This window comes from Trachurus japonicus, chromosome 6 (genome assembly GCF_045865225.1).
Source record: "Trachurus japonicus isolate A0001 chromosome 6, Traja_1.0".
Taxonomy (NCBI): domain Eukaryota; kingdom Metazoa; phylum Chordata; class Actinopteri; order Carangiformes; family Carangidae; genus Trachurus; species Trachurus japonicus.
In genome coordinates, this window is record NC_140912.1 from 8,731,069 (window position 1) to 8,757,713 (window position 26,645).

The following is a 26,645-nucleotide window of genomic DNA, read 5'->3' on the forward strand; positions in this document are numbered from 1 at the left end:
TGCTAACCCAAATGCTCTCATCCCTGCCTCAGCTTTTTGAAGTTAAATAAACAGTGTGTCACAAGATCCTCCACATACCACCCAAGTGCAGTGTGTGTGAGAGCCTCTGTGTGTGTCCACGCCGCGTGCGTGTCTACGGCTTGATTTGTGAGTCTCCACGCATACTTACTGTATGTGTGGACACTGAGGGACAGATCATGTGTGCTGGCGTGCACAGGAATGTGTGCGAGCGTGCAACGGGCGAGCGTGGATGTGTGTGACATGTCTGTAACGACAATGGCGGGTGACAAATAACGCTGACGCACTCTGTCCCTGTTCTTTAATAAAAAAAGCTTCAGCGCTTTGAACATTTTAATTAAACTAAACAGGACCATCCCCACCCAGGCCTCGGCGATGAGCTATGTACATTTGAAGACAAACAAGACCATCTTTTACAGGGTAGACATCAAATACATGTCTTTTTTATGTCATCCTGGGTCCGCGTGTTGACTTTCATTATTTCTAAAATCCATCTGGAATTTTGATGGGCATGTTTTGAAGGAAAAGGCCTTGAAACCACAATGCAGGGATGTCTTGAAACAAAGGTCTCTGTGGTTTTGTCTGTTTCTCGTGGTCAACAACAGCCTGGCAGCCGCTGTGCTCAGATAGCTCATGTCTGTAATTTTAGTTTATGCCATCATTATTACAACACGTTACCCATTTTTCATGCAGTTTATTGGAAAATATACAGAACTCATGGTTCATGTGTGCTTTAAAGTGACTGCACAAAGTCTATAACATTAAGAGAGGAGAGTATTTCTAACAAACCAGGTCGAGCAGTGTTCGCTTCAGGAAAATGAATTTTTTGGGTGACGTGTAAGTTGTCTCATTAAAACAGCGGTAAAGCTAAAATGACCAGAGTTGCCTTGTGAAAATAACATCACAGTACTTGACTTCTTTGCACAATATCAATCATCCTCCTCACTAATTCTTCAACTTTAGTGACATTTCAAAGTAAGTAAAGAGTGATAGAGTGATAGAAAAAAGTGATAGGTAGATGGCCTTTAGTGAGCTGGTACCCAGTCATTTTGATTTAAAAAAAAAAGCCCTATTACTATTTGTCACCATTCTCTAACACATGTATGCTCTTTTGATTTGTTGAGTAAAAAATTAAAGATTAAACTTCCTTGAAGAATTTCACATTTTTCTCACACATGCTTCCCCCATACTGTAATTAAAGTGGATTTCAGAATTCAAACAGAAGTAGAAATAAGTTGCAGATGGCATTTAGTTTAACTGTAGAATATTAGGAGGGTGATTTTAATTCAAAGTAACAGGTTGAAAAGTAAAAATATTTGTTATAACATTTTTAAAACTTAAAAGTCAGATTCATATCTACAGTCTTTTTATTGAATGAACTGTCCTGAGGGAGTTCCATTATAGTGAGGAGGCTTGGTCTGTGTGCTCAGCAGTTCACCAGTGTCTAGTTGCCACCAGAGGGAGTCATCTTAGTCAACAGCTCCCAAAGGATTTGACTGTGTAGTCTGAACATCTGCTTAAAATCCAGATCACCCACACTCAGGCTGCAGTAATGGGAATATTGATGCTTTGTTTGTATTGTTTTGCTCTTACGTCGCACTGTTAATCAAAGTGACTGACAAAGCCTCCCTGACACGTCGTTATCATGACGCCAGTTCCTTATTATTGGTCATTATTAGTCATGCAAAAGTCATTTTTATTCACACACATGGAAAAGCCGCTCCTCGTCTGTTTGACTTTATGGGGCTTACTGTTGTGGCTGGGCCCATCCGGGGAGCACACACGCTGGTGGGGCAATACCCAATGTTGCAAGCGACAAGCACCAGCCGAGCCTCGGATACAGGCCTATAAAAGGCCATTTCACTTGGTTCCTTTTAGTTTTCTGTACAACAACTACACGTGTTGAGCGCAGCCTGGAAGCCCGTCCCATTCCCTGCATATCCATGCTGGAGGAGGAGGAGGAGGAGGAGGCGTGTAATCCCTTTTGTTACCTGTATTAGAATACCTGGCTGGTGTGAGTCAGTTACATGGACTGAGCTCAAGGTGTCTTCGATGAGCAGAGGTTTTTATACAAAGCGGAGTGCACAGGGATGGGAGGGCACTGCAGTGAGAGCAACTAGTTTTTTTTTTTTTTTTTACTACCTGCAGGAAATGGGAATTAATTAGACTCTACCGTGAAAGTAAGGACGAATAGGAGGCACTTCCTCCAAGAACCCATTCACCTTTCAGGTCCGACCCTCTCTCAAGTTTCATTTTGGAGCTGCTCGCCACCTTTCAGGTCGACATCAGCATCTCACCTGTGCCCGCGGGACCATGGATTTCACACGGTCGAAGCTTTCTGAGGCGCTTCAGGTTGATGTCGCGGAAAACAGGCAGTGTACGTGCATTTGGAAAGGTTAGGGAAGCTGCAAATGTGAACGGGAACGGTGCGACCACTTCATGTTACAGTGCATGGCCTCGGGACAAAGTGGGAACGATCATGCACAAACCCCTCCGAAAGCGGAGTCTCTACGTGTTCCTGTGTTTTGGCATCATATACCTCAGACTTGGGTGAGTTTTTTTTATGACCTGTGACTCATGCGTACTTTGCAGCTCACATGCGCAAACCTGAGTATCAAAGACGTTGCGACACTCTGACAAATAAAGTCTTTTACAGGGAGGCATCGAGTGCCCTCTGACCTCAGATTTAAGAAGCATGTGAAAGAACAGTTTCTCAGCAGGTGTATTTAGAAAAAAAAGAGAAGAAACTATTTTAATCACTGCGCTTTAAACGCCTGCACCTTAAACGTGTTGTGCGTAAAAAAGCTGCGGATCAAGTCTCATGCCCACAGACAATATGATCGATTCCTATTCGCTGTCAGAGGGATATTAAGTTCACCTCAGGAGACTCATGCTCCTTTGTCGCACAAGATAATTTGAGCCGCTGTCTCTGCTCCAGATCCAGCTCACCCCTGCATACCTTCATTAATAGCGGCAGACTGAGTTGTATTTCCACATTCCATTGCCCAGACGGAGTTTTTACCTGTTTTGCAATACTTCACCTTGATGTATAAACACAGAAGGACTTTCTATTCCCTCCTTCTACAGCAGCAACTCTCAAACCTGGTCCGATTAGGAGCCTCACATTAGAAAACATAATTTTTCACTGTTTCATTTGAGAATATGCATGTTTAGTTGTTTAGTTATGAGAGTGTAATCTAAACATTTCTTCTTCCGAGGGTGAAATTCACATTAAATTGAAAAAATTCTTCTTCTGAAGGGGAAATTCACATTAACTTAAAACTAGTCTATGTATTATACTTGAAGTTATACTATAAGCCTCAGGGGCCTGGTGTAGGCTACAGGTCAATATGCAACAGTGCATAGCCGGCAAATGATGATGCAGTGGAGGGTCAATTCTCTCTGCAACTCAAAGCTTTTCTGCCATTTATTGATTATTAATCACTAGTAGTTTTTGAAGCGTCTCGCGCGTTTGCTTTAGAGGATATCTGTAACCAGTTGCGCATGAAATAATTAAATTATTAACCGAACTAGCTACAGGTGATACTACCAATTTTCCTTGCTAAAGAGAAAAGAAAGAAAAAGATCAAGTCCACACAACAATCAGGCTCTTGTACTGATTCCATTCCATTTTTCTGCATCGGCAGTGAATCAAACAGAGGTGTCAGCCTCCCTGCGAGAACCTCAAGTGGAGTGAAGCGTGTTAACAGACTTGGAGTTCCGCAGATGTTCATATCACATGACAGTAGCTCCAATATGTGGGTGTAGGGGAAAGTCACCTATCTCCGTGTTTACTAAGCCGGAGCATTTAGCTCATTCCTTCCATCCTTTTCCCTCCCTCCCTCCATCCCTCCCCCACCTCCACCCTGGCTAAATCTTTCATGGTACCCTCTTCATTTACAATGGCTGGAGCCTGCAGGTGTTGAGTGAGAGTCACGATGCTGATGCGATAAAAGCAATCCACTCACTCAGCTCTGCGACAAAATCTCCCCAAGTATTTTATTTCCCTGCACAGATTCAGGCTATGGGAAACAATGCTGCTATTTTTATACCTTTACCTTCACATGGTTTTTTTTTTCAACAAGCCTGCAATTTAAGGGAATTACTGAACAACTTTACAGCAGGGTCACGGAATTAAGTATTTGAGTGATGCAGGGTGGTCAGAGCGCAGCAGACAGCAGGGACACTGTGCACACCTAGCGATAGCCAGGATGCCTCAGGGTGTTAGAAGATCTACTAATATTTGAGAACATCAACATATTTTATGTCTCTAAGGGAATTTAATAGCAGCACGTGCTACCAGAGGACATAATACTATTGTAACAATATTATAAGGAGGATATAAGAGATATTATTTCCATACTCACTCTCACATAATTATTTCTGTTATATTATAAAGATTGTGTGTTAATATGACACCAGGTCGCTGATTCTCTGTCTCATCCTGCCAAAGAAATGTGCTGATTTTTTTTCATTTTCATTCTTCCTCTTTTTTTTTTGCACATGGAGCTGTGATGATGGTGTGAGGCTCAAACAGCCAGCGTCTATGTTTGTTTATTTTTGGCTGGATGGTGGGGTGGTGGTGGAGGGAGGGAGGAAGGGAGGGTGGAGGGACGGTGGGTGGGGTGGGGTGGGGGGTGATGATGAATGAAACCTCCTGCACGTCCAACGGGGATCGGATCAGTGTCACCCTATTGTCCCGTTGTGGCAAAGTGGGCGGATAGCAGTGTCTCTCCCTGCCCAATGGCAGGCACGACTCTCATGAGAGTGGAGAGAGGCACTTTTCTGCCATGCAAAATCCCTAAAACCATCATCATTCCGGCTCGGAACCCACAGTACTGTGTAACAGCCTCCGCCGCTGAGAGATGACAGAGCCAATCTCAGCGCACACACGGCCCTGGGAGCTTGGAGCTGCGTAGAGCCGCCGCGCCAAAGACACGGAGACGCACAGCACCTCTGCTTTGATTTTGTGCGAAAAGGGACTTAAAGCCGTGAATTAAGGGACTTTTCTTTTTTCATCCTACCCGCGCCTTCTCAATCAGTCCGAACGTGGCCATTTGCTCAATGTCATCATGATCATCTTCTCTTCGCGCAGTGTACTGCTGTCAGTCTACTACCCACAGATCTTCCTGATCCTGACGAGTGGCAGCTACCTGTAAGTTTCAGCCAATTAACGGCTCCTTAATTAACTTCAAAGAGTGGCGCGCTCATCCTCAGCAACACAAAGACGCACGGGTTTGCCTTTGCAGCCTTCTTTTACCGGACTGTCTTGCCTTTTCCCCTTTAGCCATTAAACGCCGGTTCTGCGGTGGATTTCTTTAGATTTCCGCGTCCACAGATTGAGCTCAAGTTGTTTACAGTGACATCCGAATTGACTGCACAGGGAGCAGGCGGAACAGACGTGCAACTTATTCACTGAATCGAATTTAATCCTACATTATGTTTCACACACTTTCTGGTGTTAATACGAGTGTAAAATCCTCTTAGAGTATGCAGTACACACTCATCAGTGGGAGCGATCGCCGGGGAAAACGATCCACGTGGGAATAAAGTAATTAGGTGAAAACCTGAACGCGCTAATGTGCGGTGTGTGCGGGCGGAGCAGAGTTTTCTTGAGAGCAAGCAGTGATGGGTTGTGTTAAGCTGTCGCGCTGCAAAACATTTTGCAGGATCAGAAAAACAAAACGTCTGGGTAACTGCTACACGGATTCACTTTGGCCACAGAGTGGCAGAGATGTTCAAGACAATTGGATGCTGAGATTCAGTCGTGTATCCTCCGTGAGGGGAAGTGAACACATTTTATGGGGTTTTTTTCTTCTTTTACGCAAGCGAGCACCGTTAACCTGTCAGAGCGCGTGAGAGACGGTCTGTGTGCATTACCTCATCTCTGGTCAATTCTCAGGATTTTTCGATGTTATCCTTTGAAGCCGCATCTTATCTCTCCGTAACACGCACGTGATTGACACCACAGTGCGCTGCGGCTTTGAATTAAATGAGAGTTCCTCTTGCAGCCAGGAGAACACTGGCTTCCTTAAAGCTTCCAAAATAATTACTCACCCATGCTCCCTCACTCCTTCCTCTGCTGCCCGGTGACCCCAAACCTGATGCTGAAATAGATGTGGTTTCTGGTTTTAAGTTAGAAGTGGGCTCCACTACTAAGTATAGTGATGGCTTGCACATTAAAGCTGCACACTATTGTTTGTTTGGATTTTTTAACTACGTTTTTTCTATTGAGCATGAGCCACAAGACTGAGGAAAACAATTGATATGGATAGGAAATAATACAAAGCTCCTTCCTTTAAAGCTGCAGTGTTTTTGACATGTTGAGCTGTAAAATGTGTGGAGCAGTGGGTGGCCACCTCAAACTGCAGTATCAAGGAATTTCACACTCAATGTTCCAGTGGCAGTAATCTGACCAGTTTCATTTTGATATCGCACGGGCCTAAACCAGTGTGTATCTGTGGCTGTAGTAGTTTGAAACAGATGTAAATAGGATTGTGTTATGAATTAAGCAGCTTCAGTGCACTGCTCGTCTTAAGCTGTTGTGTTTGTAAATTAGCAGCAAAAGGAGGGAAAAATCACATTAGGCACTAAAATAACAGTCCATTCCCTACTGCTGGGAGAGAAAAAAAGAAAGCAGGGGAGCATTTATTCACTTGACTTAGTTAAGTTGTGTCTCAGGCATTTTTGTGAGTGCATTCCTCGGTAGAAGATGCATGCCTGGGAGCTTAATAGTGTGTCAGTTAGGTTCAAAGTGTTCCATGTGATGGAGTAGGTGGCTGTGAGCGCACTGTATGCCATGACATGGACTATAGTTTCTCTTTAGGCTGTGCTACCCTGCCATTAAAAGAAATCTGTGAGCTGCCTCGTCGCTGACACTGGTTCAGATTGAAGTTTTTCCAAAGAAATTAACTTGTTGTCAAGTCACACTGCAGAGGGCCTGTGTTCATTGGAGATTTAATGCTGCAGTTGTTTTTTTTTATTGTGGAAATTGATAGAAAACTCTAACACTGAAAGAATAAATTAACTAAAGTATGAATAAAAAATTAAATGTATAGATGTGTATGTTACAGTAACGCTCTTATTTACTGTTGATTAATTGATTTAAAAATAACAGATTTTAAATGTAGAGAAGTTTATCTGAAGCTTTAGATTTGTACTTTACAGTGTGTGTGTGTTTGAGGCTCAAATGTGGCAAAAAAAAGAAAGAAATCACGCCACCTGTTGCTTAGTAATTTCCACACAAACACAGCTCATCTCTCTCAGCTCTCCTCTGTGTCAGTCACCTAACACACACTTGTACTGTTGTACACGGCAGCAGCCGAGCCGGCTGACGCTGTGACATTAGTGGGAGTGGTTGGAGTTTCTGTTGATGCTCTATCTGATGGGAGATCTGTGTGACCGTGGGTGAGCTCGTCCCCAAGCCGCTGGCGTACACACAGAGTGTACGCTAAGCAAACAGAATCGCATTTGTGCACATTGATGATGCAGGGATTTAAAAGCTTAGCTCTGGAATTCTCTGTTTGGTGTTGTCTGATGGTTTGGGTTGCCCATGGTAGACTCTGTGAATTAGCAGGTGAACGACATGAGAAAGAGCCAAGAGGGAGGGTCGTAATGAGTGTGTGTTTGTCAGAGTTAAAATTAACAGTGTGCTCCTGTGTTAGGTTTTTTTTTTTGTTTTTTTTTACACAGGCATCTGAAACATCTGTGATATAAATGCCTCACATGCATTGTACTGCCTTTGGATTCATAGAAACAAACGTCTTCTATTCAGCCTTAATGCTCATTATGCAAGAAAGTGAATTTCTCCACTTTGTCTTAATGAGCCTGACCTTTTGCTTTGTACAGACTGGATGTCACCGTTGCCATGAACAACCACATATACAGCAGAGGGTCACAGAGGGTCAGAGGAGTTCATGCCTGTTTAACAGCAGAGAGAGCAGAGAGGCTCTAAAAGCAGCCACAGGCTCAAGTGTTTACTGTGGACACTGAATATACCTGATGAGTTCCCTGTTTCCTCTAAGACGTTGTCATATGTAGTGCTTTTATATTTCAGAAACTAATATTGCAGCGCAACACGAATTATGCTCATTTGTACCATTAATATCGTACCTATGGATATTTCCCCCAAAAAACAGTGTAACTTTTAAAACAGGGTTTACAAAGTCTAAAGTAACACAACAACACTTGAATTTTTATACGCTGTAGTACACACCCCCTGACTGTAGTGAGAACAGAGTGTGTGTGCAGTCCTGACTTTGTAACGGATACGTGTCTCGCTGCAGTTATGATTTATTTGAACTTATGTGTTTGAAATTGAGATGCATGTTTTTCTGTGTGTGGAGAAACTGAAGCGGCCAGCGGGAAGGGAACACGGCCGTCCAGGAAAGATTTCTAATCACGATCTCATCTTTGTTCTTATTCGGGGTGGGGGGGTCTCCTCCCATCCAACACCACTGTGAGCTAGAATCCGCAGAGATCAGGGTCTCTGTGTTTCTCTCCCTCCCTCTCGCCCATTCGTCCTTTTCACCCACTCTTACGCCGCTGTCGCTTATTTCGCTGACACACAGCTCGCCTGCGTTGGTTTGCCCCCTTTGTGGTGAAGCTTTTGGAGGTCGACGTCATACTTCAAAGCCGGCGTATGCTTCTGCGCTCATTTATGGCTCCCTGTCACTGACATGTTTGAAAAGTATGTATCTACATGGTTTCAAGGGTTATAAACAGAGCTGTGGAGAAAGTCAGCGCTTTGTTTAGCTGTAATCTGTTTTGGCTTTCTCGGCGGTCGCAAAACCATCTCTAACATGTGTTTTGATATTATCACATGGGGTGATCAGATGTGATGAATTCTCCCTGAGGAGGGCTGAGAAGGAGCTGTGCAATCTGCTATACAGCACATTAATACTGGAGCAGCATTGAAAACCTTACATATTTTCCATACAAACCAGTCCTAGGATGTGGCTAAAGAAAAGGCGAGTCTTCTCATGAAATTTATAGGCAGCACTTTACACCCCCAAAAAGGGTTCAAATGCATAGTTACACAAAAAAGAAGGAATAATATTTAGTGTGACATTCGGTTAAAAAAGCGAACCCTGCATCTGCATCACAGGACGCTGAGCAAGTGTACTGTATAAACTGTATTTGCGTAAAAAAGTCAAGGCTGGCAGTTCTACATGCCACTATGTTACCTAACAATTAACCCGAAAACCCCAAACTCATTACTCAAAGTCCCACCATCCAAACCAATGTGGAATGGCGTTGTCAGTAGTCAAATAAGCATCTTGTTTTCTCTCTCTCTGGGTTGTTTTTGCAAGTTTCCCTGTGTGTGTCTTTTATACTTTATGTTGGATTTAAGTTTTCAGGTTTTTCATTCACCTCTAATCCATTAAATAGTAATACTTGCATGCAGCACAGCTTTCACTTTAGTACGGAACGTGCATCAATCACGGGTTGACTTGAATCCTGTTCTGGAGAGTCTCACATAAGTGAGTCAGTCTGACCATCGTCTGAGAGCGCTAACTGAGTCTGTGTTGTATGTGTATGTGCGTGTGTGTATGTGTGCAACTATGCATGCCTGCTACATGTGCTGATATGTGCACATTGTTGTTCGATGGTCGTGTACGAATGACTGCTCACGTGCACGTGTGGCGATGTGTTTCTCTTACTGTTTTGCAGGGCCCTGTCCTCAGTGGTGGCTCTGGGTGCCAACATCATCTGCAACAAGATTCCCGGGCTGGCACCTCGCCAGCGGGCCATCTGCCAGAGCCGCCCGGACGCCATCATTGTTGTGGGTGAGGGCGCCCAGATGGGCATCAATGAGTGTCAATACCAGTTCCGATACGGACGCTGGAACTGTTCGGCGCTGGGAGAAAGGACAGTCTTCGGTCAGGAGCTGCGAGTAGGTCAGTCTGGGTTCTATAACAGAAGGGAGAGATCACAGGGTGAATGTGCAAATTTATCTGTGTGCTCCTGTATGTACTGTATAGCTGTTTGTGATTTCACTTCTTCTCCCTCTTCTCACTTTTTTCAATGAGCAAGTTAATTTGAGTTTAGTTAGGACTGAATATTCTAAAGTTATTTTGATTTAATGCTTTGTAGGGGCTAATATCTTCTACTCTGGACGGATAGATCATAACAAATATGCTTTGTAGCAGTGCTTTGTGTAAACATACCCGGATTAACCTATTCCAATATTTCCACATGTCAATTTGGTAGTTGAAATAATCTAAAATAGTTCAATCTGATCATAAAAACAGACTTCGACACAAGAGAGGTCCACAGAAAAAAAAGGGAATAATACGGGCCTCTGCTTGATTGATATTATGCTTTAGTGGTGCAAATTCTCTAACAAATTTGCAATCAATCAAAATACCGAATACCAATCAACGTGCAGCGAACCCAGAGTTTTGGGCTCTCTGACTCTGGGGGTCTGGGCCAGTCGCCCACTTTTCGCGGTTGATCTGCTCTTCAGATGATATTTTATAGGGAAATGAAAATCCCAAAGCTTCCCAAAAAACAGAACATGTCACGCTGAACTGAAGGTACATGATGTGCAAGCAGCCTATAAAAATGGCATCCTAGGTCTGAATAAGTCCTTAGTTTGATCCATTGACAGCAGGAATAAACCAACAAGGGAATATACATCATATACATGGATAATTTAAAGGTAATGTCATGATTCATGAGGACAAGTGGTCGGAGTGTTGTGAAAATGATGTGGCAATTGCATGAGAAAAACAAGTTATATCAGCGATCTTCTAAAGTTTGTGTTTTTGCACCAACAAAGGGATTACAGCTCGGGTGTTGTGCATCCCGTGATCACTGCCAGTTATTTGGTGACGATGATGACATCGAGAATGATAATACCAGTGACTTTCCAGTTGAGAAGGAAAAGGGAGTTACATAATGCGTGTTCGGAGCCATCCTATTGTCTCCGCTTTCAGAAAACAGTACAAGCAGAGTATCAAAAATGTGGTACCAGCCCCCGACCCTCTGAACCCCATGAAATATGGCTCTTCACAAGCCAAACCCAAACTGCACACATCACACAGTCAAAACTCAAACCAGCAACACACAGTCTCTTTGACTCTCCATTGTATAACCATTTGCGTTGGCATTGCTCAAGAGGACTTCATATACTGCTGATTCCAGAACCATCTTAGTTGTCCTCATTTCAATTGACAATGTTGTATTTCTCCAGCGCGCTCTGGTTTCTGTTGATGTAGGTCCTGCAGCGAGCCTGTTGGTTAGCAGCATGCCGACCGTCGATGGCTATGCCAAAGTTATGGAAAAGCTACCGAAAGGCACTGGAGCCCTGATGGGGAAAACGTATGGTTGAAAAATGATATCGCAAATGAGGAGACAACTAATGGTGTTATTGCTGAGAACGCTTGTCGAACTAAAATAGCTGGACACATCTGTTGTTAATCGGGCCAAATTGGTTGTGTCCTCGCCTGGCTGGTTCATGAGAGAGTGCACATACATGCAGAAAAAGACCTAAAGCAGACAAACATTTACATTTACGATGCTTTTGTTTGAGAAACTTGGCGTTCCGCAAAACCTCTCTTGCATCGCTTTTGTTTTACAGGGACTTTTATATATTTCCTTTCATTTAGAAGATACTTTGTTGCCATTACGTTGTGGTTGGGCTGTGCATTTAATCCAGTGGCTCTGTTAACAATCACTCCTCCTAAGGAGTAGCTGAATTAGCTCCAGCTCCCTCTCCAAAAGCATTTTTACTTTGTTCTGAATGTGGCGCTGTCTTTTTTGTAATGGAGCTCATGTTGTTTTCCTCAACACTCAACATCCCCTTTTCTCCTCCTTCTCACTCTGTTCTCTCGTGCCCGTTTTAAAGGGCGTAGAGATTGAGGAATGATATTAAGCACTGGCTCATTGGAAGCATCTGTGTGTGTACTCTGCATTTTCTGGGGATTGATGTTTGTATTTTTTTTTACACATTACACTGCCCGCCCCCCCCTCAAAAAAAAATCTAAATTTAATCTTTCCTCTTTGCACAGTTCATATTCTGTGTGTGTGTCTTTGATAGCATTCTTACTCCTCTCTGTGGACTTGATGTGCACTCAAAGTCACATGTGCTGTATGAACTCCATCATGTACAGACCATTCAACACTACGGGGGCTTTTCCACTTTTTTTTTTTTTTTTTGGTGCGTGAAGCGACATCTACAGTCCACTCAGTAACGGCATCATTTGGATTTCGTATTCTGCTTTCGCTCTTCCTGTTTGGTTTCCATAGTAGATCTGAGCAAATAAATGCCGCGTGCGCCCGCGCTGAGCACATCACTGTTGATGTCCAGTTCTGGTCAGAGAGCGATGACTACTGGGCCGGCCATGATTGTCCAATAATGATGGGACTTGGTGGCCTTCTCAATAAAACATCCAATGACGTCTTCTCATAGACCAATGTGGAACTTGATTTTACTCAGGGTTCCCATGGCAGATTTACAAAGGCTTTATTTTATTTCCTTTTTTTTCGTGTTTTCGTCGTAAATGATAATCCCTAAAGAGCTCAGATTTCATGTCATGCACGTGCAGGTAATATATAATGAAAATAAAGGTCCACTGCAGTAAAAGAAAATTGAAGTTTTTATGCTCGTACAATAAATCCAAAGAGTTTTGGACTACAAGTTGTAACATTTGTGTGTCAGAGACCATGTAATCGCTCTCTACATTTCTTGTCTTGGTGGCAAAGACTGTAAGAAATCGTGCCTCTTCTTGAATGAGCAAATGTCCTGTACTGAGCTTTGTGCTCTGTGACAGGGATGCAGCGCCTTAAAGTGAATAGATTTATTCCTCCTCTCCACGGGGGCAGAAAGGAGATTAATGTTGTGTTGTGCCTCTTGACACTGTTGGCATATTTGGTGGAACCCATGGCTGCACCGAGGCGCACACAGCAGCTCTTTGTCCCTTTGGGTCGGTAAACTGTCCAAGCCGAGGCTTGTGCGCTGGTTTTTTGTGATCGCGGTCTAAGAAGGTTACAACTAGAGCTAAAGAGGGTAGTTTTTTTCAGCAACATGAAAAAAAGAGCTGGGTTGCTGAACGCATCAGCAACAGCTCTTAATGAGTTCTGTCTGTCAATAAATCCACTGGCAAGTGACACATCGAAACAAGAACACCCATCCATTCACACACAAATCTAATTGTGTAATAAATGTGTTATTGATAAACTGTGATAAAGATCAAGCCAAACGTTGAGAGATGAGACAATAAATTCATTCACTGTCTGAGACATCAGTTCGCAGAAAATCAAGTGGTATTGAACTGAGTAGCACTGGGTATTGCCTCATTCTCAACACATGAAACGGGACAAATCTCTTCTGGGACCGTGTCAGCTTGCACATGTCTGTCAGTGTTACCTCATGACTCAGTTATGGATTTGTTTGTCATCACAAAGCTCTTGGTGATGAATGATAACGTGATCATTTTGGGGATGGCACAAAGGTCTCAGTGTTTTGATGAGATAATATTTAATTGTCAGGAGTACATAGATGGTTAGACACATCAGTGGTCTAATCAGTCATGGTTTAATCCTCTGATTTGGAAAAGGTGGACACCATAGGTGAACAGTATGGTTAGAAATTTAAAAGTAATCTGACTTCTTGCTTTCAGATAACTGGTTTCGATAATCTGGATAAATTGAGGACTTGGTCCAAACCTGTGGCTTTTACATCTGTGTGTAGTGATCGTGACTCACTGACATGTCTCAGCAGTATCGAAAAAAAAATCATGACTAATTATTTTTTTCCAAATACTTGTTTAAGAAAACTAGTGATTATGAAACTGTATCACTGAGCTCATAGTGGCTGATGTGTCCAGATGTTCTGACAGCTGCTTCCTCAGCTTTCCTCTCTGGGTTTGTGCTCAGCGCTTATACGAGACCGGAGAATCCGATTGACGCTGATCAACAACGACCTACAGTCCGAGTACTGTCGATAAGCAATGTGGTCATATGGGGGAGGGGCAGTGCAGGTGTCCAGCTACGCAGACAGCATGCAACAGCAGGGTTTTTTTTTGTGTGTTGGCGTCATAGCAGGGTGTCTAGTGATTCAATTTTACAGTCAATCGCGTGTGAAGTCAAACAATGGTTATGTGTTGTAATCATGGTTTCGATGTGTCTTTGACTGTTCTGAGCTTCCTTCATACTTTGATGCACACAGGAAAAGAGTTACAGGGAGGAATCAGAACCAAAATCGACGGATTTGAACTGCTCGTGGATGAGAACTGCAACATCACCCTGTGACAAACTACTGATTTTGCGCAGTCCCTTTAAAGGTGATTGTATTTGTTTTAGGAAGTTCCACTTATTCACAGTTTCATTAGTTTAAGTTTAAAGAGACCCCGAGAAATTTGCTTTTAGTTAGAAAAGATTAATCTACATTACCCACACTTGTTAATGGGTCCATTTTCGTTAGTTATTTTGATATAATGTTATTTAGTGGTCGACTCGCCCAGCATTTCCTAGTTTCGGTTTCCCCGGACGCTGCCCAGCGGGCATGGGAATAACGCCGCCGTATCGCTAGTTTATGGTCGGAACTACAACGGTATCTGATCGTCTTCAAACCTCCGACTTTCCTTCTTGATTAATGAAAACATTCTTGGCAAATGTTTTTGCTTTTGTCCGTCTTGTGCCGGTCCAAGAATATCACCGTGCGCGCGGAGGCTCATGGGAAATGTAGTGTAAAAAACTTTGTTCTGTAGCTCTGTGCTCACTTAAAGGGACTATGAGGAGTTTCAGAAAGCAACGTTTTTTGTCAGTTCTTGCTAAACTTCAACTGAACGATCAGATTAGCTGCTGGTATGTGATTGGCTGTCGTATCTCGAGGCAGGGAGATCAAGTGGTGGAAAGTGCATTAGCTGAAATGTGACAGTGCTGTCTCAGTGTCCCATCAGGTCTCCGTGGGAGACCACAGGCAGCGCAGCTACTGCAGCTTTCACCTGCCACTTTGACACTGTGGAAAAGTGGGCGATTTGTTTTCTCTGACAACCGGTACCGTCAAGCTGTCATCATCCTGTACGCGACAGTTTTCCAGTGTTTGTTTCTTACGGTACAAGATGTATCCATGTCTTCTGACCATGTCTTTATGTATTATGGAATTCTTTAGCATGGCATATGAAATCATGGAATACACCCCTTCAACAAAATGTTCCAATCCCTTCTCCGAATCTGCAGATTCCCACATCATCATAATCAAGTACAGGGGAAAAGCTATTCCTGTTCTGCTCCCATTTAAGTTTTTGATTCAAATCCCCCAAATTATGAACACTAAACCTTTCCCCCTGCTCTGTGATCCAGTCTTAGTTTTGTACTGGAGGGAGGAGATGTCTGCATTTTTTTTCAAGAGCTAAAGATCAGCCGACCGCAAGTCTAATGCATTCTCTCTGTGCTGCCTGCTCTTGGAGGCAGTCTTTCTGTTCTGGAGCTGCTCCATGGTATTACATTTGCTTTCCAAGAGAACACACATTAATAGTTGGGTTATTGAGCATTACAGGGCCCAAGATATCTTCATTCAGCAGAGGTGATTCGGTTTCAAAGGCAGGTCATTTGATATTTATTTTGCTCTTCCACTGTAAACAGAAGAGCGTATATTCATGTCAGTAGATATCTGCTACTGCTACTGCTACTGCTGCTGCTGCTGCTGGTACCCCCTCTGCTGCCCAACACTCTGCGGCACACAAGCCTTGAGGTTAGATGGATTGATGGAAAAACGAAAGCATCCTTATTCTTGTTGCAGTCCTACCCCTCGACAGTTTTCTCTGTTTTGCAAAGAGCATTGGCTTTGCCATGGAGCTCCAACTGACAAATTGGAGAACAACACCATAAAGTCACAGTGAGATTTGAAACGTGCAATTTAAGTGCATCTCTGTTTCCTCTGCAGAAGCAGATTTAGCAGCGTTCCCCTGCCTGCCCTGCTCTGGTGCTGGCATGAGTTGGTACCTTGAGTCTGTAAAAATGTGGAACGAATTATCCTGTGCTAACAGAAATGGGTGTTATTGAGTGGCTTGTTGCAGTCTATTAAGAAGTAATAATAAAATTAGAGACAGATCCATCAGTGACTCAGGGGGGAAAGGGGAGGGTGAGTGGGGCGGGGGGGCTGCGTTCAGGATAAGAATGGCAAACGTGGTCAATCCTCCAATCATAATCCTTGGCCTGGTTTCCGGATGAATCACTGTATTTTAAATATTCCTGTCAAGACTGATCCCCTGGCTGTAATTTGTTGATGCACTTTTAATATGCATATTTGAGTGTGCTCACCCACGCGTGAAGTGCATTGAAAGCCCCCATGTGGTTTCTGTTACACATCTCACATAATAAGTTGATGTGTTTTAGATCCAGCCAGTGATCTTTGCCCCATGGCTCAACTTTAACACACATATTATATGAACACTTATTTTCCGGTCGCATTTATTCTGCCTCACAACCGCGGTAGATTCGGATTCACAACATTTTTTTTTTTTGCCCTCATATTTTGACTAACATGACGTACCATGCGGCCTTCCTCTGGCTAACCACCTGTAACAGAAATGCCCCCTCACTTAAGAGATCTTCTTATGAACACCTTAGAGCTCTTTTCAAATTGCAGTGCACTTGATGTCAGCGATTAGAGCTTGAAAATGGACACCTTTCAACGGCTACACTCAGCATCAAAGGCCAACACTGGCCCCCTTGTCATATGAACGGCCTGCTCTGGTTACTCTGTTTGGCTTTCCAGCCAGTTTGTCACTGTCCCGATTCATGCTTCTCATCTGAAAGAGGCTTCTTGTTGTGCCGGCGGTGAAATATTACAAAAAGTTCAATCATGCTGCCTCTGGCTCATTGCACAACAATAGATGCAGCACTTTCAAGCAGGTGAGCCGTTTGCTGCGGAGGGAATAGTGCAATGTGTTTATTAATCATAGTAGTGTCAACAGTTTTAGTTGTATTTGAATTTATCTGCTGTGTAAAGGAGGCTTTAAACAGGAGGCTTTGGCAGTGTTGCAGGCAAGACTTTATTTATTAATGTTGCTTTGAAACCAAAGGGCTTTTAAGAAAAGATGCTAGGTCTGTTTCTCTCTGTGACCTACATCATACCCCTCTCCCTTTTGCTTTCTCTCCAGTTTCATCTCTTGGCTGTCTCTCACTCTCATTTACTCCACATAGGCACTGAGTTGTTGCCCGAAGCCGTACTACATGACTAGAAACTCTTAGGATGAGAACAAGCAAGCAGGATAGGAAATGTGGTAAAATGCATGGGCTGATGCTGAAAGGATAAGGTTAGAGAATAGAGGGTGTTTTACTGTCGGTCTTTTCCCATCCTCCTTTATAGTATGCCCCTGTCACCCCTCTCTCTCCTCCCCCCTACAAGCTCAGGCAGTAGTGAAAGGCAGTGGGGGCGATCCACCTGCCAGGACTGCAGGGCTGCAGGGGCCAAACCAGTGTCTAGTCAGATAAAGGATATTTAAGTCAGCAGGTTCACTGAAAAACCACTTGTGTGGAAAGAACTCCCGGACAGGCACATACTTGATCGGGGAAGCTGGGGAAGCTGGGGAAGCAGGGCTCCGCCGAGCAGAGCTCCTTCTCAGAGGAGGGGAAAGGTCACTACATGCAGAGAGAGTCGGACATAACTCAGCGCTGAGGTCGGGCTTTGTATTCCCAGTTTGAACAGTGGAGGAGGAACCTAAGTGCAAAGAGGATGTGGTTGATAGAGGTGTTTAACATGCCCTGCCCTTTTTTAAAAAAATCAAATCTGACTTGATTGAAGACTGAAAGTTTTTGGAGTGTGTTTCAGGTCGGTTGCAGCATGTGCAGACAGCAGATGAAGTGAATTTTCATTTTCGTGTCTCAACAGTGTACAGTAAATCCAATTTATGGCTTTGCATCATCAAGTGGTGCCAATCAAGTTTCCCTGAGACTCTTGTTTGCCTTCTCTTCCAGGAAAATTAGGTGCCTTCGCAGAAGTCAGTGGTGTTAAAGCATTATAGACTGCAGTGAATAATAATAAAAAAATTCAATACATAAAATCAGGTGGAATTAAAAAGAAAACAGAATTAACTATTGTTCATCATTGATTGCTCTAGGTAGCCACGTTTCAAGCAGCCGTCCTCTCATGCTCTGCTCTACGAGCTCCTAGTCTGAGGACAACAGAACACTTACAGATCATGAATGCACTGGCGGAGCTCCTTCCTCTTCTCGGAATCAGTTGATGGTCATTTGTGGTGAAATCATATCCCCGCAGAATGCAAGTACACCATCACGGTCCAACCTAAAACTAATAATAAACGGACAAGAAAATCTGTTCAAATGACCGTGTGGTTCCATTCGTGCTTTGTTTCCTTGTTTTTGACAGAGTACGAGGAAATGCAAGTTGAAATATTAATTTTGAGCAGCTGAACATTTTCATCAAACCCCTTTTAAATCATGTAGCGATGCGGTCTTATAAATAGACATTAAAGTGAATGTCAGATACAGGATAAACATTCTTTCCTTGAAAGCGAATAAATCAGGCGTATAATGTAACTGTTGCTACCTAAACTGTTTATCTGATTAGTCCAACTTTCGAAAAGAGAAAAAGCAGATTTCTTTGCCTCTTAAATTTTAAACACGAGGCAGCGGAGCATCGCAGTTAACTTCTAACTCACCCCGTTTGACATTTGAGCTTAGTGAGTATTATACCCTAGACTAGCTTAATAAAGACAGTGAAAAAGTCATTCTTCAAAACTGGGGGTTTCTCTAAGGCGCACAAGTGGATACTTTGACACTGGTGAATACCATCCATCATCTCCTTGCTGCCTCAGTTTTTCCCCCAGGGGAATTTGTTTCTCATTTGGTTGTGCACCCTCCAGGCAAAAAAAAAAAAAAAGGAGAGAGAGAGAGAGAAAAAAAGTTGTGGTTATCATCTCATTCACCCACTACTCTTATCCAATAAAGATAAAAAAAAAAAACATTTCGTCCTTATCACTTAAGGACGCTAAATTGTGGCTGGTATCGCAAGTAGATAAAATATCTCTGATGCATCACGGTGCCAAACCACCACCACCACCAGCGAAACTGCAGATTCACTCCCAGTGCAGCCAAGTACTTGATACCATGCGGATAACAGTGTGGAAATGACGCGTGCATTGTGTTATGGTGGAACGGTGGCGGATAAAAGGCCTATTTTTCAGCCCATCATCATGTGGGTTGCCGTAATCCTCTCTGCCCTCCTCCATGTGAGTCCAGAGAAAACAGAGCAGTCGTATATCTGTGTGTGTGTGTGTGTGTATGTGTGTGTGTGTGTGTGTGTGTTTGTGCGTGTCGGCGTGTAGGATCTTTCCCCTAACTTTATCAGATTGGGGCAGTGTGATGCTTTGTTGTTCGGCAGTGTGTGGGCTGTGGTCATCATGGCTCGGTAAAGGTCATCTCTTACTCTTCTTCTTCCAATATTTCGCCTCACATCCCCTGCCCACAACATGTGTATATATCTAGGGTGGGGCTTCTTCGTCCTACGCAACAAAACACTATCATGGCCAGGCCTCTTTTCCTTGTTCATTCATCAGCTCTGCCTCTGTCTCAGATAGTGTGGGTGTGTCGGGAGCTGGGGTCCCTCTCCTTTCCCTCACTCTCTCTCCCTCCTGGCCACCCACTGTCTGTCTGCTGACGTGGCCCGGGGTCGTTTTGGGCCCTGACCCTCAGGCCTCTGTGTGTGTGTGTGTCTATGAGAGTGTGTGTGTTTGTGTGTGTGCCATTTGCCCCTCCCCTCCCAGCAGTGATGTATTATCGGTGGGATCTGCGTCTGTCTGTGTCTGCCAGTGCTGCTAGACGCAGGAGGAAACAGGATGCGAGAGGATCAACTGTAATCTCACAGTGCGCTTTGTTCCACACAATCCCAGGCCAATCACTGTATTCTCTACACGCAGGGCCGCCACTGGACATTTACATGTGCCAACAATCACACAGCTACTGGCCCACGTAGGTGAGAGCGCGGAGAGACGGAGAGTTTAGTGGCTTTGAGTCAAAGAGACGCTGGTAGGAGTGGGAGGATATTAAGAGACCTGGAGCTTCATTTGAGGGTTTGATGAGTATCAGTGAATATGGAAATGTGAGGTCTGGAGGTTTCTTTTGTAACGAGAAAGAAAACATGTCATCAGTGGCATATTTGACTCGCTGATTATAGTGATGATGATAATGATATCTTCGATGAGATGATTGGGATTGATATATATCTCAGTAAATATGTTTCCATTGAAGATGAAACAAAGTCAAATGGGATTGAAAGTGAGGAAAATCCTCGACACTGTCCTCACATGAACTTGATGATTACCACGTACGGCACATACAGGCCCACGTCTCCAGATCTGAGCAGGTGAGGTCCTGATTCGGTCTCATTATTAGGATGAAAGGGTGGGAAGAAGGATTTGTGCTTGTTTTAGCAAGTCTCGGTATTCAGTCAAAACCTTTATCTCCACCTCGGGGAGATCAGGGAAGAAAAAGGATGCTTTTGAGATGTTTTCTGCCAGCCCAATTTTCTATGCCTGGGAGGCAGCTTAGACTCTCAGCATTTAATACCGGCAACGTTAAATACCCTCATAATTGTTTTAGCTTTACTGCTCAAAGCCCTCCTTATTATATGAATCAAACTCGAGACCCTACAGTGAGCCGCTATGCCAAAGCGTGTCACTTCCCCAGCTCCATGATGTGAGTACACTGAGAATGTGGAGCCTAGTTCTGGTAAAACAATATTATTTTATTGTACAGGAACACGGCTGTGCTAATTCCTCGAGCTGCAAACCTCACGGACCACAACTTTGTCTATAATTTGCTGGGAGCATATGTTCATAGCAACGGTACATAAAGCGGAACGGAAAACAGTAGTAGAGAGCACATTAGTCAGTTCAGTGATTGGTATACAAAGCTAGGGATTTTCCTCCAGCTTTCTTCCCCTTCCATGGGGCCCTGGAGACTCAGTTCCAGCGCCGAGTCGGTTTTGGTTAGAGCTTGTTTTCAGTATCTTTGGTGTCATAATTTTATTGTATATGGACAGTGTGGAAAAATATCTCTTTTAATAGAAGTTGCATAGATGTATCCTCGTAAATAGTGCTGAAAATGTATATGTCTAGATTACTATTTGGTTCACTGCTTTGCAGAGGTTATTCTTGCTACATTTTGGTCATGTTTTGAATTTATCCTACAGTGTAAAGTTGTGTTTTTCCTTTTTTTAAAAAAAAGGAAAAGGAAAAGCTGTAGTATGTGCAGAGGAGCACGGCTGACAGAACAGAGAGGAAAAGTAGAAAAACATCCAAAAGGATTTAGTTTCTTCAGACAGTTGCAACTACTTTACTTCTTAAAATCTAATTATCAGGTAATTGTGTGAAAGTGGCAGGTGAGTTTTGGGGACTGTTAACTTCAACATGCTCAGGATGAGAAAAAAAAAACTGTCTTGGCCGGTTTGTAATCTACTGGCAGTCGACATCACCACAAGTGCACAGACTCCTGGCCACCAGCAGGTGACACTTTTCCCTTTGTTCACTGTGGTACCATTTGTCCGTGACAGGATGTCCTTGTCCTTAATGGATACGAAGCTCTAAAACTCCAGTGTATCGTTGTGTTGTTGAAATGTAATTTCTTATGCAATCCAATCCTCCTGTGTCCCTGGGGTGTGAGTGCATGTCCGGGATGAGGGGGCCTTTAAAAAGCTTTCCCCTTCACTGCTCCACCAACAGGCCTGGCTTGTGTGGAGAGGCCATTCAAGCTGCACTGCTGGGCTCTGCCGGTCTGTGTGTGTTGTTCTGCATGTGTACGTGTGTGTGTCTGTGTGTGTGTGTTCCTGTTGCTTGGCAAGACCCCGACCAGTATTCCAGCCTGAACTACTTCTCTCCAGCCCTTTTCACGCACTGAATGGCTTCTCCTACCCTCGTGCTCTATCCAGTCCTCCTCACCTTTGCAGTGCTGCAGCTGTGTGTGTGTGTGTGTGTGTGTGTGCGCGCCGCAGCCCCGTGTGTCTGCATGCTTCACTGCAGACCTTGTTATGTGCTTGTGCAACCTCAGAGTCAAAATCATGTTCTGTGGGCAAGTATGCTGACGTAAATAAGACATTTGACTGGTTGTCAGTAGCTTTCTTTGTGCCAGGAACTGAACGTTAACACACAGCTAACAAGAGTTTAAGAAAGGGAGCTAAACAAGCTCGATATAGACTTTAATAAGTCTGCTCTTTTATCATTCTGTGTAAAAGAGCAGACTTATTAAAGTAAATGCAAGCGTATTCATAAAGTAAGGTAAAAGTTACAAGGAAATAGGATAAAAAGTTTAGTTTAAAATGTAAATGTCGACCCTTTATCTTCTGATGGAGTAGAGACACCACACAACTATCCTTGGGTTGCTTTTTCAGACAGAACAGTTTGTCTCTTGTCCAAGTCTCTTCAGTATATCTTTTTGCCTTTCCCCTCTTGTCAGCAACAAAGCCTAACCATTGGGCTGTGAGCGGTGAAGGAAACGAGGCCCGTTGAGGTCAGCAGTAGTGTTACTACATCGGCTAGCTTATACCGTAGCAGCCTCTGCCCGTGCAGTGTCGTCAGTTGTAAATCTCCTGCGCTGTGTCATGTGAAATTTGTCTAGCGGTGTGCCCTTCCTCCGGCTCTAAACACAGATTGCCATTTTAGCGGCGAGCCACTACAGACACAGTCTTCTTTTTGTGTCCCGGCTTTGGCAGATGGTCAGAAGACACGACGGGCATCGCAGCGGGGGCAAGTGTCCAAAGTGGTGTGGTCAACTAATGTGAAGGCCGAGGCGCACTGAGTCAGTGGCCTTCACTACATCTCCGGTTTTAGTCCCCGACACAGAGATATGACAGGATGTTTTATGCTTGTTTGTGAACTACGGTACCTGTTCGGGGCGAAGCCATGCTGATCTTCTACTTCCCTGCTTTCTTGGATAGTGTTGCAGACACTTGCCACTAAACTCCATTAGACATCTGGTTTAATATTCCCTCATTCTTCTCTCCTGGATGTTTCCAAGTTCATTGAGGTTTTTCTGGTCACTCCAATTTTCCACTGGCAGCTTGCGAGGCTATCCCAGGGTGGTTCCTCCTGGAGGGCTGTCAGGACTCTGGGGCCAGCTTCTTCAGGGCTTTCTGTTGCTGTTAAGGGTGCTTTTTCTCCTCCGCATTTCAGCGACCACACGTCTGTTCGGCAAAGCAGGGCTTACCTTTTCTGAGGGCACAGGAGCGTGATGATTATGCACGTTCAGCATCCAGAAAACAACAGCATTGTTGCAGCAAAAGGGAGTTTCCTGGTTGTGGTCATATTAGCATTTGTTTTGTTTAGTATGTGATCAGAACCTTTGGATCTCTGATTTATGATGCTATAACCTGACCTTTTATGTAAGTTTATCATTTTTTTTGGCTTTTGATTTAAGAATCAATCATGAATTCAGTTTTATTTGGACTGAATGCTCCTTATGGATATTTATACCCACCGATCAATGTATTCTAAGCACTAAAAATCTGATTTCCGATGTCTTCTTTGGTTCATTGCACATATAAAAGAGGGTCTTGATCACCACAGTTCCATAGCTTGTGTAATTGGCTTTCATTATGGCCAGGCAGAGCCTTGGCAGTGCCAGACCCACCAGGGGGTGACATCCAGTGCAAGCTCCATCATCATCATTTTCCCCATGAGCAGCACAACTCAATGGGCCCAGAAATGGGCATGCATCTACGGCTCAGGGAACCACCCTTTCTCTGGAAACTGCCTTTATCCTGTTTTAAACATTACAGTGACGCTCTGTTTGAGTGTCTGTGTGCAAATGTGTTTTTATTTTACAGTGTATGTGTGTGAGGGCGGAGGGTAGTGTGTGAGTGTGTTGTGTATTTTTATTATGTGGCCGGTCGCTGAGTATTTCGCGTGCACGTGTTATGTGTATGAATGCGCACACGTTACAAGTTGTGTGTTGATGTGTGTTTGAGGTGGGGGCAGCAGAGTGTTACCACAAGCTGGTGGGGCACAGCTCTGCTGCTTAACCAGAGAAGCAAGTGGTTGTGAGTCAGTCCCCACCGGGCAAACCTGTGGCCATGGTATTAGCTCTGCAGCGCCAGTGCCAGGATAGGAAATTAACAGTGGCTTTGGGTGAAAATGTCTTTGAGAGTTCAGAAAATGCCCCTAGGACTAGAATAAGAGGTGCAAAAGCCCCACTGAAAAAAAAAATAGGAAATGAAATGGAAAACAGCTGCAAATGACTACGTATAAACAGTATATTTAGAAACACTTAATGCAAATGACTTCTTATACCCTGAAAAAAGTACTGCCCAATAGATTACATTGCATTTTACTGTTGTGCTTTTTGCATAGCAGTCATGGATAGGTGCGGCCGAGCTTCAGCTAACACTAGCAGCCTTGGCCGTAGCGGACTGAACAGTCTGCTTCCATGAAATAAGGTAAAAATAAGCAAAGATTTTACGCGTAGTAACTTTCAGCATGGTTAAGAGTTTATTTGGTCAGGCAGAATGACACAGACCATACTGTATTTTCCTCTCGTATCTGGGGCATTCTTTGTGCTTTGTTTCCATATAATTTTCACTTTATTGTCGTACTTTGCTGCATCCAGATGTAAACGTCTCCTCCCCGTTTGGTCATTTCAGGATATCGTGTTTTTTGTGGATACGACTGTGGCCATGGCTGCAACATCTGACAGTGACATTTATTCTAGATACTGAATGTAACTCTGTTCCTATGAAAACATATTGTAAATCTGTCATGTCGAATGTGTTTGAGCATATTTCAAGCAAAATATAGTGCAATGCGATGTATGATTTAATTGGTTAATATTCACCAGATGTCATCGAAAATTAGAATAATTACACTCAATCGGATACTTGAATCAGTCTGAGGAATTTCTGACCACAGATGATTTGAAATATCTTTTGCTCATCGCACCCAATTCTGCTGCCGTGTGCAGTTGCTGTTTGGTTTTTCTGCTGTTTACTGAGCTGTGAAGTTTGTTGCAAAACTGACCTGACAAGCGTCGTAGCTGTGGCTCTGAAAATCATCGGAGAAATGATGCATCAGCAAGGAGCCTTCCCCTGAAATGCAGAAAAATTTTATCTAGAGAGATTCCAATAATTGCAACTGAGTACATTACACAACATACATCAAAAGACTTGGAAAACATTCCTCTCCTAATGCTGAAAGGCCCCCTGAAACACTCTGCGGTTAGCCTTGTTTCTGCTACTCGGCCCCTTCCAGATTACTGCCAGTTGAAGGGAGACTGGGGTTGTAATAACCCACAGTCTGTTTTAGACCAGGAGAGGCCTTTTAAGCCGGATCCCTCTGTGGCCATTAGGAGAGTAGTAGAGAACTCTGAGATATTGAGGAAGAAAGTGGTACGCTATCATTACTGTCATCGACCTTTTGGCTGAGTGTGTACCACGTTCCTTTTCATCTGAAATCCATCACTAGAACTTTTATGTGATAATGTGACAGCCTGATAAAGATGTGATTTGTCAGGATATGATTTATCAAGCATAAATGTCAAACATAGTCTTGTTTCAGCTTCTTTCGTGTAAGGATTTGCAAAGTGAATGTGTGAATTCATTGAACAAAACACGCTATGGTATTTGAAGGCATCGCACTGAGTTCCCGGAAATTACAAGACACTTAATTGAAAATACTGTATTATTATTCAATCATGTGTAGTGCAAATTTGTTTAGCTAAAGCTTAATCACTTTTTAGATCTAACATTTAATAGTAACTGTCATACTGTATACTGTTGCCATAGTGACAGCTTGTCTTGTAACAATTTTGCACGATGATAGAATTTTTTGCATTTTATCCAGTAGTATGAGCCCAAGCAGGAGCAGCATTTTCTGAAATAAGAGAATAATGCAGTCCCTCAATTTGCGATTTGTTGGCTGACATTCTCAAACAGCAACATGAATCTGATTTTTATTTTCACATATAAGTATTCACACAAATAATACACCGCAGGTAAAATAGCTGCTGTCTAGGTTCAGCTGATCTGGCACAGCTCTGGCTGTGGCTCCTCAGAGTGTGTCCTCAGTGTGAGTGAGGCAGTGAGACCTGCAGACCCCAGCTGTTTGCAGTGTGGGCAGCAGTACAAGGTGCTTCTGTAGAGGAATTCAGCACTTTGGACAGCACCTAGACCAGCTCTCCCCACGCTGGAATTCCAACACTGCAGTCTCGCAGACTGGCTCCAAGGACTTTGCGGTCAGAAATGTGACCACATTTCCACCAAGGTGCAGCAGAGGAGCTGCTCAGGAGACAGGAGGAAAAAAGTTTGGTGGCTTATCAAGATGATTGAGCGGCCTTTGAGTTTATGTACTGTTTATCGAGTTCACATCCTGTGATGGGAATATTAAGGTTTAAGGTTCATAAAGTCAAAATAGGGTAGATCAGTGTCTGCTGTGTGTGTGTTGTCTTTGGATGAAGAGACCGATCAGCCTTTATTATGACAGAAAGAGGTCAATAACAAAATTCTCTGGTCTGCTGTGATCATGTGCTCAGCCGCTATGCAAATGGAATGACACAGTATATTGGTGTACTTTACAGTAAATCTAAGATAGCTGTTGAGCTAATCAACATAGTTTAACAACAATGCTGTTTCCTTAGAATAGCAAAATAGGTAAAAACAGGAGACTCCACTA

The 26,645-nt window shown here is 43.5% G+C and overlaps 1 protein-coding gene across 2 annotated transcripts in view; it reads left to right on the forward strand.

Moving 5' to 3' along the window:
- The first annotated feature begins 2,016 nt into the window (after positions 1-2,016).
- The window catches only part of wnt7bb (wingless-type MMTV integration site family, member 7Bb), a 31,551-nt gene continuing 6,922 nt past the window's right edge, over positions 2,017-26,645 (forward strand). Inside the window, exons 1-2 of one of the 2 annotated variants that reach the window (XM_085778573.1) lie at positions 2,017-2,568; positions 9,691-9,917. In XM_085778573.1, coding sequence (XP_085634699.1) covers positions 2,375-2,568; positions 9,691-9,917 — 421 coding nt within the window. In that variant the 5' untranslated portion in view covers positions 2,017-2,374. Of the gene's footprint in view, positions 2,569-4,853; positions 5,174-9,690; positions 9,918-26,645 lie in introns of those variants that run through there. The other variant, XM_085778572.1, reaches the window with a different exon arrangement.